Source organism: Lissotriton helveticus, chromosome 1_1 (assembly GCF_964261635.1).
Source record: "Lissotriton helveticus chromosome 1_1, aLisHel1.1, whole genome shotgun sequence".
In the NCBI taxonomy this organism is placed as follows: Eukaryota; Metazoa; Chordata; class Amphibia; order Caudata; family Salamandridae; genus Lissotriton; species Lissotriton helveticus.
The window spans coordinates 1,548,498,719-1,548,517,941 of NC_136057.1; the positions used below are offsets into that span (position 1 = coordinate 1,548,498,719).

General features: G+C 41.8%; 1 protein-coding gene across 1 annotated transcript in view; it reads right to left on the reverse strand.

The window, feature by feature from the left end:
- BRINP3 (BMP/retinoic acid inducible neural specific 3) overlaps positions 1-19,223 on the reverse strand; it is a 1,145,169-nt gene that overhangs the window by 582,917 nt on the left and 543,029 nt on the right. Inside the window, exon 3 of the mRNA XM_078658570.1 lies at positions 10,502-10,692. Within this exon, the coding sequence (XP_078514696.1) occupies positions 10,502-10,692 (191 nt within the window). The remainder of the gene's footprint in view (positions 1-10,501; positions 10,693-19,223) is intronic.

Here is a 19,223-nt window from a genome sequence, read left to right on the forward strand (position 1 = left end):
TATTCAGTCCCTCAACTCAGTCCTGCTGAAAACACAAAGCTTGTTGACAAGTAATCACCTGAAGCGAAATGCTCTTAAAATTAAATTCCTACTGATCTCACCTCACAACAATTCCTTTGTCATGGAGCAATGGTTGAATCAGCTGACTGCTCTTAACTGTAGACCGCACCTCGTGCACACAACATCTTCTCTGGTTATCATTCTTGACAAAAGCCTGAACATGCAGAAGCACATCAGTTCCATCAACAAAGGAGCGAACTTCCAACTCAGCCTACTTCGGAAACTCAAACCCTTTCTCCCTGCTCATAAGCTAAAGGTTGCAGTACAAGCATTAGTGATCTCAAAGCTGGACTATGGTAGCACAACACTTTGCAGCCTGCCTAGAGTGTGGACGGCTCATCTTAGGGCTACCCTCAATTCTGCTAATGGGCTCTTAACTGGCACAAAAAAATACCACCACATCTCTCCGGACATGCGAGACATGAATTGGCTTCCATATGAAGGTCGGATACAGTTAAAAATTGCATGCATGGCTCACAAGCCCATCCACTTAAAGACCCTTATGTACCTCACATGGAAACTGGAGCTCTCCTGTGGTTCCAAAGCCTCCAGAAGTGCAAGCACCTTTTTGCTAAAACCACAAAAATTCAAGAAAAAAAGACCTAAAACCGAGCCTTCTCAGGGATAGCTCTGGGGATCTGGAACTCACTTCCAACTGAAGTCAGGGTTAACCCTTCCACTGTCTTCTTAAAAAAAAAGTCAAAGGGCTCCTGATGAATACGTTTCTTCCTTAGCCTGGCTCCTTCATCTGTTCTGGGTCCATACCTGTTGACTCTGACACAGCCACCTGGTCACGATTATCTCAGACAATTCTAGCCTGTGGTCTTGTCGCTCTGTCGATTCTGTTGTGTCTGTCTTTCCCTCAGAATAATGTTAGACAATTTTAGACTTTGATTTTGTTCCTTTGCCTATTCTGTTTTGTTATACCCTTCATGATGCATAATCTGTAAAGCACTCTGATACCCTCGGAGCTCATGTGCACGCTATATAAAACTTTCAAAATAAATTAATTAATGAATAAATAAGCGTGACTGAAGAACACAAGAGTAGGAGAAGTCATCAAAATGACTTTAGTGCCAAGAGGACTTTGTGCCTACATTTTCTACGTTTATTCTACTTGGAACTTTTGATGGCAAACTGAAAGTGCGAGATTCCAAAATTTGACAGATCAGACTTGGTGCTTCCCTAAATGGGATCAGCAGCCTGCTTTTTCCAACTGAAGGATTTTGAACTCCACAAAAATATCTAAATCAGAACTGCTAGGCTTTACACGACCCATGCTCTACAGACATCCACATAAAAGCACACCTAGGGACTGGTCAACCGCCCCACAAAGACTTCCGTTGACTAACACGGACTTTCACTTTCTCTATGGATTGTTTTTTAGTTGAAAATGCATGACGCTTAATCCCCTTTACCGATTTTTCTGGAGCCATTCTTAAGTGCTACTGCTCCCATAGGCGGGCAATAATGCTTGTTAATTGCCCCACTGTAACTAGGGGCCCGAGCCTCTGATTAGTGTCTATAATAAGGGTAGAATATTTAAAAGCTGTTGTTGCTCTGCAAATAAGCCAATAATGCCATAGAACCCCTCCTAAAAAATCGGAGGCCCTCGGGAGCAGGAACTGTGTCCTACCTGAAAGGCAGGTTGAAAGGACAGCTCCATTCTCCAGTGGCACTCTCTGAGCCTCTTCTAATGCAGCCACTGGTTCACAGATGACTATTCTGACTCCACCCTTTGATTTTGCTCAGAGGAAGGCCCAATCAGGTAAGAACTTGTATCTCAATCCTTACTTTTGCTGGCTGAAAGTAGGGACAAATGCTCACTATAGGGAAGAACAGTAATCAGTTGCAGCACTAGGCTGAACCTTACTCTTCAATGGAATACAGACTCACACACCAGGCGACACTCATACTTAGTACATGTTGTCAACCTCCCCCTTTGAAAAACCTTAAGGCAGTGCTTTATTTGTATGAACATAACAGGGATTGGAGGGTCCAAGGGAATATTTACCAACCACACACAGCTATAGCCCCCAAAAAATACATTATATAACGACAAAGAATAGCGGTGGGTCAAAACAACAGAGAATCACTAACTATGCAATTGACAAACTGTGCTATTCGACTATGTTCAATGACATGGCTTTACTCAAGTCAGTGGGGTACTTCATTCAAGTTTGAAGAAAATACCCATCAGTACTCGACCTGTACCGCCCTTTTCATCATGTGGGTTCCTTCATACCACGAAGGAAGGTTGTCTACGCCAGTACTTAGAATGTTAAACTGGAGAGGAGCCCAGTGATATATAACCAATTTGTATAGGCGGCAGGGGACTACTGTTAAGCAGTGCATGTGAAAAGTGTGATAAGTGAAAGGTGCTATTTAAAATTAGATAGACAGGAGGAAAGTTGTCTTTAATAGAGACCTCGCTGCTTCTAAATCAATAAAAAAGTAGTGTGATTCTAGTAGTTTTAACTAATAGCTACTAATATATTCTTAACTGGTCGACATGTTTCTGCAGGTTTAGGGACCCCAGTGGTGTCCACTGCTTTCTTCAGGACCGGTAACGCTACTGCTTAAAAAACAAAAAAAGTGTTGAATTTATAATGAAAATGTATCACCTGGGTATTTTGAAAAGATCATTCTCCCAGCTGGTTGTTTCATATTCCAAACGAACAGGACACACGTGTACAGTTGCAAAGAAAGACAAATACATAATTAGCGCATACTAGATAATCAATATCTCACATTATTTGATACATCTAGTCTACATCAGGAAGGCGATGAATCATTTGTTTCGCCTTCATTCTGTTAATGTAAATTCAACTGAGTTACCTCATTCTGGTGTCTGTACTCTCACTTACCAATTTGTGTAGGAGAGAAAAGCCCCACCTCACCTGGCTACGGCTCAGGTAGTTGAAGCACCGCTCTGGGGGGGTGAGGAAAGAAACACATATAGACACGTCAGCTGCTGCTGACTTCACAACTTGCATTCTCGCTAACTCGGTTTGTGCCAAGGTTTACATGGTAAGGACAGTTTGAATTAATGCCCAGATGTATATGGCAAGACAACTATCCATCAGTCTCATTATTCTATAGAGAACGTATTACTGAAAATACATAAAGCACAGAGACATCCTCCAGGCCGCCCCATAATATCGGGCATAGGGTCATTATTGGAACCCCTATCTACTTTCGTGGAGCATTTCCTAAGACCTATGGTCCGTGAAATGCCAACGTTCCTACAAGATACCAAGGACGTTCTGAGAATTTTACCAGATGTGGAGTTCGATATGGATCTTGATTTATTAGTATCCTTCGATGTAGAGTCTCTTTATACATCCATCCCTCAGAGGGAGACCCTCGAAGTGATAGAGACCTTACTACTTGAACGCGATTTAGGCTTTATTACGCCGGTCGCTTTCATCATGACTTTGGCCCACTTAGCAATGACAGAAAACTACTTCCAGTTTGAGGACTCAATCTTTCTACAGGTCTCGGGGACCAGTATGGGCAGCGTTTTTGCCCCAAGCCTCGCGAACCTATATGTTCACAAATTTGAACAGGAATTCATTCTCAATGATACCAACCCCTTTTTCAACCACTTACGCCTATGGAAACGTTATATTGACGACGTTTTAGTCGCATGGCGAGGAACAACAGATGAACTATTAACTTTCCACACTTGGTTGAACAGTAGAAATGAATTTCTACGGTTTACTGTAGAACATAGCAAACACCATCTTGCTTTTTTGGACCTCAAGATAACAGCTACTCCTATGGGTTTGCAGTCAGAACTTTATCGCAAACCAATGGCAAAGAACTCCCTGTTAAGCTATGAAAGCTGTCATCCTAAAGCTTTAAGAGACAATTTGCCCTATGGGCAGTTTCTAAGAATACAGAGAAACTGCTCTACCAAGGAGAGTTTTCATGAGCATTCGAAAAACCTTGAGAATAACCTGATTGAAAAACAGTATCCAAAACACTTAATACGAAGGTCCAAGAAGAGGGCTTTTAACAACAATCGAGACAGCCTGTTGGAACCCCCGACAACAAAAATTAAACAAGACCGCATCACATGTGTGAATACTTTTGGAATCCAATCCAACCATATCCAAAAGATCATCAAAAAACATTAGGGTATCCTGAACACGGGTAAAGACATATTGCCCCATCCACTTTTTGCATTTAAAAGGAGTCAAAACCTTAAAGACCAATTGGTTCATACAAGACCCCGGTCAGTTATCCCTAGGGCAGTGGGCACACTTTGGGACATGCCAGCCGTCACGGGCCACCATCCATGTGGGAACTGTGCCGCCTGTCCCCAAACTACAAAGACTATGACTATTGATATAGGTAGTAAGCGTCCCCGGGAACAGAGGCGGTTTACGAACTGTAATAGTCAGAATGTTATTTATTTAATAACTTGCCCCTGTGACCTTAAATATGTGGGCATGACCACGAGAAAAATAAAAATACGCATCTCAGAACATAAGAGCACGATCAGATGTCGTAAACAATCAACCAAAATGACCAACCATTTTCTCGAGGTGGGGCATGTCCCAAGTGACTTCAAGTGGACTATAATAGAACAACCCCTGATACCCAGTCATGTAACAGATGTCCAAAAATTCTTGTTTAAGAAAGAACAGAAGTGGGTGTATACACTCAATTCTGATAAGGAAGGTCTGAATGACGACATTCCGTGGATGTCTCTTTGAATAGACACATCTTTCATCCGCGGATCATTGTACCTTCGTACATCTTGGCTGTAGTTCTGATTGGATTTCGATAAGGGTACTGAACACCCATCTGAAAGTACTTTAGTGATATTACATATCACAAACAGTTGCCCATACGATTATGAACATATATCGTATAAATAAACTGATACCTGAGAGAATAGCTTCTTTGATATACGTTTTTTCAAATATTCATTGTTTGGATGCTGTTATTCCTATGGAGAAAGATCGAGTATGGTGAATAATTGGCGCACCCCCGTTCTTGAGGACAATTTTATTCTAAATAGACTGCCTCCTAAATGTCTGCACCAGATATGATGAAACTAGATTCTGAACAGGCGACCCTTTTGGGCTGGAAACACCAGAAGCAGTTGGGTATCACTCTAGACCCGAATAATAAAGAACAGGTGCTATTAATTGACCCAGTAGGTATAGCGGGAAATCTCATGGAAGAGTTTAAAGAGGTTTTCAGTGACAAATTGGGAGTTCTTAAGAATTATATGCACAAGATCATACTAAAGGAGGGGGCTGAACCTGTAGTGCACAAGACAAGATCTATACCATTGCGCATGAGAGAGCCCCTCCAGCAGGAACTGCAGAGATTGGTCAGTCAGGGAGTCATCACGGAGATTTTAGAGTTCAGCCTGGTTGGCCCCGATTGTGATCACAGCAAAAGATGGAGGGAACAGTATAAGACTCTGTGTGGACCTGAGGGACCTCAACGCGAACATCCTGGTGGACAGGTTCCCACTTCCCAGGATTGGTGAAATGTTGAGCACGATCAGGGGGGCAAGGTATTTCAGCGTGCTGGACTTGTCCTCTGCCTATTACCAAATCAAACTTCACCCGGATTCTCAAATACTTACGGCATTTACAACCCCGTTTGGAAATTTTAAGTTCCTGCGAATGCCTTTTGGTTTGGCGTCAGCGGCTGCGGCCTTCCAAAGGGTAATGCAACATGTGTTAAAGGACTGCGGGAACACCATCTGTTTCCAGGATGATATACTGATCCACGGAGGTTGCAAAGGTGAACACAACGAAATGGCAAAGGAGGTGTTGGAAAAATTGAGAGAGGTAGGGTTCACCACCCAACCATCCAAATGCAAACTAGGTGTATGTTCAGTGGACTACCTTGGTCACACTTTGTCGGAAGAGGGCATCAAGCCAAAGCACGACTTGGTCAGAGCAGTGAGAGACGCTCCCACTCCGAAGAGCAAAGAGGACATACTATCGTTCCTAGGGCTTGCTGAATACATGTCCAAGTTCATTAAGGATTTTGCAATGGTGTCACAGCCGTTAAGAGACTTGATTAAAAAAGACAGTGTCTTCAATTGGGGAAAAGAGCAAGAAATGTCAATGAAGGACATAAAGAAGGCCATCATCGAGGCCCCGTTTATTGGGAAATTTGACCCAAATGGTGCAACCATCATCTCGACGGACGCCAGCAACAGAGGTATCGGGGCCACACTGGCGCAAAGAAACGGGAACAAAATCAACGTAGTGGCTTTTGCATCAAGAACCCTCACGTCATCAGAGAAAAATGACTCAACAATTGAGAAAGAAGCTCTAGCGGTCTATTGGGCTATTTGTCACTTTAAGTTTTTCATCTGGGGAATTCCTTTTGAAGTCCAAACCGACCATAAGCCTTTGGTCTCACTATTTACGAAGAAGGACATGGAGAGCATGACGCCTCGCATAGCCAAGTGGGCTGTGGGTCTGCAAGCCTACAACTTCAAAGTATCCTACATTCCCGGACAACGAAATAGGGTTGCGGATTTCCTGTCGAGAGCACCGGCAGAGGGAGAGGTGGTAGAAGAGTCGAGAGGTGACTCAATACTGGAGCTGCGTTTAGCAGCGGTAGAAAAGAATGCATGGAAAACCCAGATGGAACAAGATGAAATACTGAAAAGAGTGAAGAGACACATTCTCATGGGATGGCCAAAGAAATGCAAGGACACGGAAACGGAGATCCAACCGTATTGGAATGTGAGGGAGGATCTATCGGTAGAGGGAGACTTTATACTGAAATCTGGGAAACTAGTCCCTCCAGAAGCTTTAAGAAACCAAATAGTGGAACTGGCACACGAAGGACACTTGGGCCGAAGTCTGAGCAAAGCTAGACTTCGTACAGACTACTGGTTTCCAACGATGGACAGCGAAATGGAAGACAAGGTGCGCGATTGCTACGCGTGTGGATTAAGCGACAAGTCCAAGACCACGAGAAGGGCACCCTTGTCACCGGTAGAAGTACCCGAGGCTCCGTGGAACAAGTTAGGCTTCGACATAGCCGGACCGATACATGGCAAAGGGTCCCAAGACTGGTATATACTGGTCATGGTGGACTACTTCTCAAGCTGGAGAACCTGCAAGATTGTCCACAACGTGAACACTAGAACAATCATAGAGTTCATGAAAGAGGTGTTCTCAAGAGAGGGAGTGCCTGCGACACTGGTGACAGATAATGGCGTGCAGCTGATCTCAGAAGAAATGAAGGAGTTTCTCAAAGATTGCTCCATAGTTCATGTCCGCACACCCCTGTATTGCCCCAAAGCAAACGGCAAGGTGGAGAGAGTAAACCGAATGCTGAAAGAGTGCATACAGTTGGCCAACCGAGCGGGACAGAATTTCGAGGAAGCTATAAGAGACATGTTGTGGGCATACCATACCACCCCAAAGTCTACCACCGGTTGCACGCCTTTCGAGTTACTGAGGGGGAGGAAAGCCGGCACCAAACTCACACCCAGTTGGATGGGGAGAAAACAAATAGAGGAGGCCAACCCCCAAGAGATCAAGAGGAGGATTGAAGCCAATCAGCGAAAATACAAGGAATGGTACGATAACAAGTGGGGAGTCAGGGAGAGAGAATTCCAGCAAGGACAAAGGGTCTACGTGAAGAAACCGGATAGATTGAGAAAAGGGGGTGACAAGTTTTATGCCCCCAATGCAATCAAAACACTAAACAAGAATTCGGTGGTCATGGAGGATGGTAGATTGTGGAGTCATGACAGGGTTGTTCCGGCTGGGGGGGGAGAATCCAGGACACACACGACAAGGTCTGAGGGTGGGGACATCAGTGGAGATACCAGACTAGACAGGAGGAGTGACAGACCTAGGAACGCCCCCCAGTGGCACAAACACTTCCTAATGAGATAGCTTCCGGTAGGACAGCCCCTATAGCAAAGCAGGGTCCCCAGTGGTTGTCTCAGAGTCAGGACCGGCAAGTGGCAGCCCCACTCTCTAACCCGGTGGAGGAGCAGGCATCCCTCACCTGCAGCCCAACCCCACTTGTTTTCTGTTTCCATAGGGAGGATGATGTGTTGTATCTTACTTTGTTATGCACGCTTCCCATCCCCTGTTTCCCCCTTCCCTTTTGACTGTGCACGGTACAGTCCACTTGACAGCCGGCGCTCGCTGTGGAATGTTGACACAGCAGCGCGGCACCTAGGTTGACAGCTGACGGCATTCTGTGTGTTTACTTATCCAATAAAGAACCTAACACTTAACCACGGTGTCCTTCCTTACTACACATCCTTGTGCCGATTATTAAGTTTAAAGCACAACATCGTAATGAAGTCTGTTTCGACTACAACTCCCATGAAACCTATGGTTACGTGACACGGTAATATGCGTGTGACGTCATGACGTTCTGACAGAATGAGGAAGTAAATAGCTTAGCGTCTCAGCCGCCCGGTACCTCCCCAAACGGCCTGGAGGGACGCCTGGAGTACTGACGGCGAGGTAAGAGATGCAACCACTGTTCTTGTCTTTTCATTTTTTGTAATTCTAGTCTCTTGACTGAACGCGGATTCACTAACATGTTGGGAGCCGATTAACGATATCTGGATGCGCACGATAAAAACACATGCAGTGCCTACAGTACCATTTTAATACTAATCCTCCCTTTCATTACAACTGTAGTCTCTTGACTCCGCGCAGTAAACCATTAGTGAACGTTGATTTACAAACACGCAAGGACCCGATTAACTAAGTCTGCAAATGCAGGATAAAAACGAACGCAGTGCCCACAGTAATATTTAGTTAATACGGGCCTCAGACAAGAAATAACAATCGGACCGGGGAAATCTGTGGGTCCTGACTATACCACATAATTTTAAAAATATTTTTTCCTTGAATAATCTACCATACTATTTTCTCTATAGAATAATGAGACTGATGGATAGTTGTCTTGCTATATACATCTGGGCATTAATTCAAACTGTCCTTACCATGTAAACCTTGGCACAAACCGAGTTAGCGAGAATGCAAGTTGTGGAGTGAGCAGCAGCTGACGTGTCTATATGTGTTTCTTTCCTCACCCCCCCCAGAGCGGTGCTTCCACTACCTGAGCCGTAGCCAGGTGAGGTGGGGCTTTTCTCTCCTACACAAATTGGTAAGTGAGAGTACAGACACCAGAATGAGGTAACTCAGTTGAATTTACATTAACAGAATGAAGGCGAAACAAATGATTCATCGCCTTCCTGATGTAGACTAGATGTATCAAATAATGTGAGATGTTGATTATCTAGTATGCGCTAATTATGTATTTGTCTTTCTTTGCAACTGTACATGTGTGTCCTGTTCGTTTGGAATATGAAACAACCAGCTGGGTGAATGATCTTTTCAAAATACCCAGGTGATAAATTTTCATTATAAATTCAACACTTTTTTTGTTTTTTAAGCAGTAGCGTTACCGGTCCTGAAGAAAGCAGTGGACACCCCTGGGGTCCCTAAACCTGCAGAAACATGTCGACCAGTTAAGAATATATTAGTAGCTATTAGTTAAAGTTACTAGAATCGCACTACTTTTTTATTGATTTAGAAGCAGCGAGGTGTCTATTAAAGACACCTTTCCTCCTGTCTATCTAATTTTAAAAAGCACCTTTCACTTATCACACTTTTCACATGCACTGCTTAACAGTAGTCCCCTGCCGCCTATACAAATTGGTTATATATCACTGGGCTCCTCTCCAGTTTAACATTCTAAGTACTGGCGTAGACAACCTTCCTTCGTGGTATGAAGGAACCCACATGATGAAAAGCGCGGTACAGGTCGAGTACTGATGGGTATTTTCTTCAAACTTGAATGAAGTACCCCACTGACTTGAGTAAAGCCATGTCATTGAACATAGTCGAATAGCACAGTTTGTCAGTTGCATAGTTAGTGATTCTCTGTTGTTTTGACCCACCGCTATTCTTTGTCGTTATATAGTGCTTTATTTGTGTCAGTGCTTGCTGGTGGTGGGCACGGGCACTTATTTTTGGACTGTGGGGACCCACAGCAAGAGTGCAAAATAGAAGAGGAAAGAAAATGCTGAAAGAACATTTATTAAGGGAGAGATTAGTGATAACAAAGAACATGCGGGACTGAGATAAAGAGACTGCAAAATTAGGGACAATAGGAGAAAGAGGCAGGAGGTAAAATAAAGACGAGACTTCACAGATGTTGGATAACCCCGGCATTTCACAACTTTGGTTAAGTTTGGGTTCTTACACGTATTTTTCTACAAATTAAGCATTGTTTTGATGTCACTGTAGCAAACCGTTTTATTGAAAGGGTTCTCTTAGGGAGACTTTCACTGTTTCTGCATCTTTAAAATAGAAGGCATGGTACCTGGTGACATTCCCTCCTTTGCTTTAAGATAACTGTATGTACTAGGATCAAGTACCGCCGACCCCGCAAAAGATGGATGACGTACCTCCCAATGTGGCTGACAGTAAGAAGTGTGTGCCATATTTCTTAATGAGGTTCTCTGTGATCTGCTGAAGGCTCGGCCGCCGCCCCAGGAGTCTGATGTTGCGAAAGAATTCAGGAGCAAGTGGCAGGGGGGACCCCAGGAAGTCACGTCTTTCTACGGCTAGGTTATTCACCTTCCAACGACCAAACTCTCTGCAAAGAAAACAAAGATATTTAGAGCTTATTTATTCAGAAGCAAAACACTTTTACCTTCAGAATACATTGTTATCATCTGCTGCGTAGCGCTGGGACCTGTGTTACACTAATTCTTGCTTCTTATTCTCTGTCACACGTTTCATCTCCACAGAACAAAAGCCATTATTGCGAGCAGCTCGAGTGAATCTTCTTTGTACAGAAGGCAGCATTGCTGCAAAAGCTTCGCCTCACATTGATTTTGTTCTACTTGAGATGAGAACACACTGTAAAGTGATTTGTTGTTATTTTCACAAAGCTAACCAAACATAAAAGAAATAAAAAAAAAACTTTTGAATGCACTTTGACAAGTTCTTGGAGGAAACTGAGTTTTTTGAGTTACAATTGGATTTTGTTGGATCATGTTGTGGCACACGGGGTTGGCGACGTTGCCCTGCACATGTCCCACAAACAAGCATTTGAAATGCAACAGGTCTGGCATTTCCAAAACTCTCAGAAATGCAACACTTGTTGCATTGCAAATGCTTGTTTGTAAAAGAGCCTATGGGCTGCTTTCACTTTAATGTCGGCCACGCCCTTTTCATTAGACGAGCTGTATCTAAAGAAAATTAAAGTGAAAGTACGGTATGGGGCGCTTTTACAAAAAGAAGCATTTGTTTGTCAAATTGACTAACACATGATTTTTTTTGTAAAAAAGCCCCAGACCACGGTTTCACTTTAATGGCGACTGCGCCCCTTTCCTTAGATGCTGCTCGTCTAAGGAAAAGGGCGCAGCCACCAATAAAGTAAAAGTGTGACATGGGGCAGTTAAAAAAAAAAGCTAATAAGTACTAAAAAAAATTAAATAACATGCGCCCGTGTTTGGTGCCTCAAATAAACCAAAGGCACAGCCACCACTGTATGAGCGTGCCATGCTATGAAAAAGAAAAAAATTAAAGCAGTGGAAGAGAGTGTGTCCTGCCTGCAACAGTTGTCAAGAGAAAACCATTTAAGCAAATAGTGTTTGGAGGCTGTAATTAAAGCCTACTGAGTAACAACACATGTAACAGGGGTGTCCTCATGGGAGGTATAAAATGAGACAAGGCAATACTAAGGAGGCCCTACTATGCCTATTGACCAAGGAAAAGCCACAGTTTCCGAAGGACAATGACACAAGCCAATGAAAAATATGGGCTGAGTGTGGGGCAGAGCTTTAAGTCCATAACCCAAATACAGCATGCATCGCAGAGCAGTGCATGCGCTGCCCAGGCTCGACTTAAAAAGTAAAAGTATTCCACATGGGTAAGTTAACATACCAACTGAACCCAACAGACCCCAGTGGGTGTCAATAGACAGTTCAAATATGTATCAAGTATCATAGATTATTGTCAATTGCAGTTATTTGTCTGTTCAAAACCTCACAAGTCACCTCCTTTATAACTGGAATTCTCATATATGATGAAGTTCCCAGGAAGCAGTATCGAAAACCATGCATTTCATGTCACTCTTAAATAATACTATCAATCGAAAGTTCAAAGTTCATTCACAAAGTAATGAAGCATTAGTTTAGCAGACAAGCAGCTGAGTTCAAAAGTAGATGCACAGGTACATTCCAAACCCTTCATTGTTTAGCATCTTTTGATGCAGTGGCTGAAAAAAAAGTGAAGTGATCGTAGGATACATTGACTTTTGTGGCCCCTCAGTCATGTGCCAGGGGGACAATGCAGCTTTGCATCTTGACTAAATTTGACTTCCCATGGGCATGTCAACTCCAGCCCTTCACTTCAGACTTCATTGACATATGGCTGTCCTCAGGGGTTTAAGTCGGATAAAAAAACTGGGGGGGTCTCTTAAAGGGGCGTGGTCAATGTAATTAAGGGCATGGCTTAAAAACACCTAAGCCACAAATCTATGCTTAGCATAGTGTTCCGCCTGACTAGTATTTTGCTGCTTCTGTCATTGCCTCAGATATATAATCTAACTGGAAATATTACACCTACAACAAGCCAGGACTAGAGGCTTTTTTTCAATGGTTCTTAGCAGCATAAGATAAATAAGCAATAACTGTTGCTTTGTTATATATAATATTGAAAATGCATATGTTTGAAAAGGTCTATAACTAGTGAGTAAAACTCAAATCGAAAAGATAAAAACTACTCTTGAGTGAGCCCACTCACAGTAATACTAAATCACCGAATACATAGGTATATTCTAAATTATTTTATTTTTCATATAAATATATTTGATAATTCATAGATATTTCAATTAATGGTGACAGACAAATATAAAAATTACATAACAAATGCATAAATGAGCATACGACAAGACATGATGGAGGCAACGTGGTAGGTAGCACACAGGCAAAGCGGTGTGTCACCCACCGCTTTGCCTGTGTGCTACCTACCACGTTGCCTCCATCATGTCTTGTCGTATGCTCATTTATGCATTTGTTATGTAATTTTTATATTTGTCTGTCACCATTAATTGAAATGTCTATGAATTATCAAATATATATGAATTGAGGTATATTTATCAAATGTTCATTTATTTGGTGTGATATTGTTTACAAAAACATGAACAACAAAAAAATATATATTTATATGAAAAATAAAATAATTTAGAATATACCTATGTATTCGGTGATTTAGTATTACTGTGAGTGGGCTCACTCAAGAGTAGTTTTTATCTTTTCGGTTTGAGTTTTACTCACTAGTTATAGACCTTTTCAAACATATGTTTCCTCCCTATGTATAGCTAGTGCATCGATATATAGGGGTCCCCCACTTCTAAAAACTAATATTGAAAATACTTCAGTTCTGAAATAACAAGTCTCTTTAAAGGTACATCAAAGGCAGAGAAGGAGGTACTGCTGCTGAGTTAAGATTGGTGACGGCAAAAGTCGAGAGCCCAATAGAGAGCTGTCTCAGCACCTACTTTTAAGAACTGCTGTTGCTGAGTATCAGCGGGACCTGGCCCACTTTAAGCCCAGGCTTGAAGTGGGCCAGATCCCGCCTGGCCCACATAAGGGTTTACTTCTAACGCTGTACTACTCTAAAACTCCCCCACATGCAGGAAGGTTTAATGGCTGCCAGTGAATGCCACTTATAAGATCATGTGCTGCCTGGGAACATATTCCCACATACATGCACGCTCAGGAAGCAGACTACCCAGGCTGATCTGTACCATCACTGGGCAACATTATGGTATAGTGCTGACTGGAAGTTCCAGGCTTTATAATGCCTAGTACTGGAACCGGGGAAACACTACTCAAAGAAAGATTTCCATCTCTACTCTACTACTGCAAGTAGGCAGTTGGAGCACTGATAAAATATAGTACGAAATATCAAGGATATAAATACTGTGAGTCAAGTATATTGTGGACAAAATATTGAAGTCTAAAATATGAAATGATAAGTGCATAATAAGGAAGGATAGTTTAACTCTTCCTAACTCCACATCTACATACTCTGAAGATAAATCTATATTTATGTATTGTCAAGTTAATTCTATGTGGCGATAGATGTATAAAATCTGTACGTATTGACATTTTGGCTTCAATATTTTGCCTTCAATAGCTTTATACCACGCAATTCTGTTCTTGATATTCTGGGGACACACTCAGAGATATATTTAATTGTGAAAATCAGTAATTTCAATAGTCATAATATTGTAGTCATCTATGAACACAAGGCTCCAATATAGTAGAATCCCAGCTCATTCCAGTCAAGTCAGATAATTTATTTATGATCTGTTGTTGATATTGATTACATAAGATATTAATTGATGGATTTGAATCACTGTTACAGATTAGGTCCAAACTTTGATTTAAATTCTTTTAATGAACATAAAATGAAAACATACAAACAGACGTGGTTGCCTCCTTTACAATAACTGTGCTACCTAAAATGTATCCATCATTTCCATATTCTCCAGAATACCTCTTTGTATGAGTTGTGTTTTACAAGAGTCCACTACATGTACAAATAGATATAGAGTCACAATTGATCTTTGGGCAATGAGATATGGGAAATATGAATAGCAGTTTTTTAAACTTGAATTTGCCAAAGTTAAATTATTGTGTTCCTATATTCTGTCAAAAAACATTTTAAGATACGTCTTGTTACAGAAATCTGTGTGAAAACTGTTAACCAAAAATTAAAAATCTGGAGAGGATGAACACAGCATTTCACTCTTTCAAAGTCAAGAAAATGAGTTGCATTTAGATAGGTAGTAGTAGCATCTTTTCTTGCAGCACTTGATACGCTGTTTAAGACAATCAAGCACCGCATCAACACCCTACTGGAACCAATTATTCTTCACTGCAGATAAAAATGCAATGCCATCAACCTTTTCTTCCTTAAAAAAATAGAGGAGAACTACAGAACGTCCAGAACACCAAGCCTGCTTCAGTTCACACACTCACCCCTTTCCGTAGAATTCTGCAATGGTCACCCTTCAAAGCCCTTTCGCTCCCAGGTCTCGCTGACATGCTCAACTCCCTCGAAGGCACTTCTCATGAAGATGATGTCTTACCATTGTCCTTCATCAAAGTTCTCTCTGGAGATGCTCCCTTACTCCTACTTACCATTGACATTGCCTGCCTCATTCAAAGCACCTTCCTAGATGCTCTTAATGCAGGCCAGATCCTCCCACTCTTAGAGAAACCTACATTAGGCCCTGATGACCTCGCCAAACACTGGTGCATCACTCACCTACCATTAATTGGCAAGATGATTGAAAAAAAAGTCTATGATCAACTCCAAGACAGACATCGTTGCTAACCATCCCCTGTGGGGAGCAACCTTTACAAAGTAGTCATTACATCACACTACACTTACAACGCAGTCATTATATCGCAACATCCTTTACAACGCATGTCATTACAACGCAGGCATTACAACGCATACCATTACAATGCATGACACTACATCGCATGTCACTACAACGCAGGCATTACAACGCATACCATTACAACACATACCATTACAATGTATAGTACCCCGACACTATCCAACACTTACCCTACTGTTGCACACCCTGGAGATAGAATAGTAATTTTTACCCTTACAGTATCCAACACTTACCCTACTGTTGCACCCCCTGGAGTTAGAATAGTAATTTCTACCCAATACTTACTTTAAATGCAATGTAATGGTATAAGTTGTAATGGTATGCGTTGTAAAGGTAGTATCCGATGTAATGGAATGCGTTGTAAAGGTAGTTTTTTAATATGCGATTTAGTGTTATGCGATGTAATGGAATGCGTTGTAGTGGATCTTACCATGTAAAAACTGTGTTGGAAGTGCATGTGTTGTAAATGTATGCGTTGTAACATCATACATTCATCTCCTGCATTACTACCACTCTGGCTTCAGATCACTCTGCAGCACAGAAATTGCATTCGTAGACATTATAAAAAATGCCCTCTTGATGACAGATGAAGTTGGCCCCTGCCTTATGATAATGCTGGAGCTCTCAGAGGCCTTCACCCCAGTTAACTACCTGACCCTCATACACACCAAGGAGTCTTGAATGGGATTCACCACAATGTCTTCTAGTTCTCCTCCTACTTTTCCACCTGACACAGGTTTGTTCACAAGAACATGACCAGGTCACCATACATCTCTATTACCCGTGGATTCCCCCAGGGTTCTGTACTGCCTTCTGTCATCTTCAACCTATATATGGGGCTGCTTGGTGCTCTACTCACAGAAAACAGCATCATGTTTCACCAATATGCTGATGACACACAACTCTTCTTAAATGTTGCTTGCACATCATCCTGACCCGGATAACCAGTACCAACCTGAAGCACAACACAATCAAGCCAGAATTCCACGTATTTGCCAAAACAATAACCACGAGGCAATACAATCAATGACATAAACATAACGGCTTTAACTACAACTTTCACTAAATGCTAAGTCACTTGGATTCACCCTAGAGACCAACCACACCCTCTTTATTTTATTTTTTTATTTTTGTTTGAGAATTGATTGACACAGTATAAAAGCATTAAATTCATTATACAAAAAAGCAAATTTCATCTGACAATAAAAGAGATAAGATCATTAAAATCAATTAAGATCAATTGAGCCCTTAAAACAGAGAGAGAACCCATATGTACAATCATACAAATGTACATAAAACATTACACAGTAATCAGAAGATGAGTATAAGAAACAGACATTATATAAATCTTTATACAGTTTCGCACCTTATTGTTAATTACTGCTACAACCTATTCCTATCCCGTGTTTTTCTGCCCTTTAGCTCATATAGGGCAGCCTCTATATTGTGCATGCCTAAGAGTCTCGTCAGCCACATCTGGAGCGATGGTGCCACCGTATCTTTCCAGGCGGCTGAGATAAGAATGCGAAGTACTGATACTGAAATAAAAACCAGGGCCTCCGTCTCAGCCTTTAAAGCCAGCTTACTTTCGCAACCTAGGATCATCAATGCTGGGGATAGGCTTATCTTAATGCCTAGCAGCCCCTCCCAGAATGCCTCAATCTCTTTTTTAATCATTCTGAGTTTATCACACTGATAAAACATGTGTATAAGGTCCCCTGTACCCTCTAAGCACCTGGGACATCTGTTATCCTCCCTCTTCCCCCAATCGAATAGCTTGGAGGGTGTATAATATAAATTAAAAAGCGTTTTAAAATGTTGTGCTTTAAGGTTAGAGTAGCGTAAGAATATTTTATCCAGAAGTAGTGCTCTATCCAAATCAACATCGGGGTTTTCTAATTTTGTGGCCCATGAGGCCTCAGTTTTTTCCATATCATCCTGAATTTCCTCCATTAATATTCTATATATACCTTTAACTCTCCGCACTCCACCTATCAGATAGCCCAGTATACTACACCTTTTGCCTAGAATGGCGTCTTAGATTTGATTCTGTGTGTAACTTGGGCGTACTTAAAATTTTGATTACCAAGCAGGGAATATCTCTGTTGGAGATCATCCAAGGATCTGATCTCTTCCCTGACCATAATGTCCCCCACTGTCAAATACCCTGTTGCTCCCAATGATCCACATACCATCACTAGATAGATTAGGGAACAACCCCAAATTCCACAAGGGAGTATGGTGGTTATATCTTGGAGTTCTCAAACATTTCTGCACTAACGCCCAGACCCCCCAGATACCTTCCATTGTCTTATATCTCATTTTCTTGTAATAGTGTCTCTCTGTTTTTCTCAGTAAAACACCAATTGCCTCCCTACCTAATATTAATTCATATATTGAGGGGGAGTTATCATTCTATAGGAGCTATTTGGTTCATTCACCGCAGGGTCGAATAAGATTGCCATTTGAGTAAGTAAGCAGGACCAGTGATAATACCTTATATTGGGTATCCCTAGACCGCCCCTTTACTGTGGCAATGACATACATTTTATGGATCCTCTGACCTTTCTGTACTGCCAAAGAAAATTCATAAAAACGGCTTCTATTGATTTAATATGTTTTTCATCAATTAAGAAGGGGATAGCTCGGAACATATACAAGATCTTTGGAAACATAGTCATTTTGAGGACTTTAGCACGCCCTACTATTGACAGATGTAGTGTGTCCATTCTTTTCAGATCTGTTTCCATTGATTTCAGTATTGGGGTAAAGTTGTCTCTGATGATATGATCAGGTAGAGCATTGATCGTTACCCCTAAGTATACTGCCGAATCAACGAATCTCAGATCCGATTTTATTATGTTCTGGGAGCAGAGTACCTGGGTCTTTCCTTCATTTAAACGGTAACCTGAATGTCTCCCGAATACCTTAGTGATATCAACCAAGGCCCGAAGGGCAGCATCCAGTTCTACAGTGATAACCGCCAAGTCATCGGCGTAAGCCAAGATTTTAGTTTCAAAGCCCTTCCGACCAACCACACCCTCAATGAACAGATTGCCAAAAAAAAAACAAAGACAGCTTGGTATCAGCTATCTCTTCCAAAGAAAGGCAAACTGTTTCTTCTTGAAAGCAAGTTCAGAACAAGTGTTCATGCCCTCATACTCTCACATCTAGATGGCAGTAATGCCCTACTCCATGGACTCCCAAAAGCTACACTGACACCCTTTAGGGACATCCTATTGTAATTCTTTACTATTTACCGTGCTTTTGAAGGCATCCCAAATGCTGCATGTTTACAAAAATATTTTGTTACTTAAAGCATCATGTGAAGACTCAGCTCAGGATACTAGGAATGTTATATTGTAAAAAAAAGTATTCCAGTGAGGAGATGGTAGTTAGAACATAATATAAAAGCAAAAATTAAACCTTCTGTACTAAACAATCATAAATATATAAATATATACATATATCTCCATACTGATATTATAAAGAGAGAGCCTAAACATTTGAGGCGGGTAATCTCAGTAACCACAGCACCAATCACAACACCCAATACAGCGTTGGCAAGGGCAGTTGCAGCAGAAGGACATAAGCTATGCAGATGGCCACCATATACATTTAAAAGGTAAAATAACCGTGCCAGCAAAGTAGTCCCTTGTGGGCGTGTCTGCGTTCTGCTGTAGGCGTGTGCTGGGGGCGTG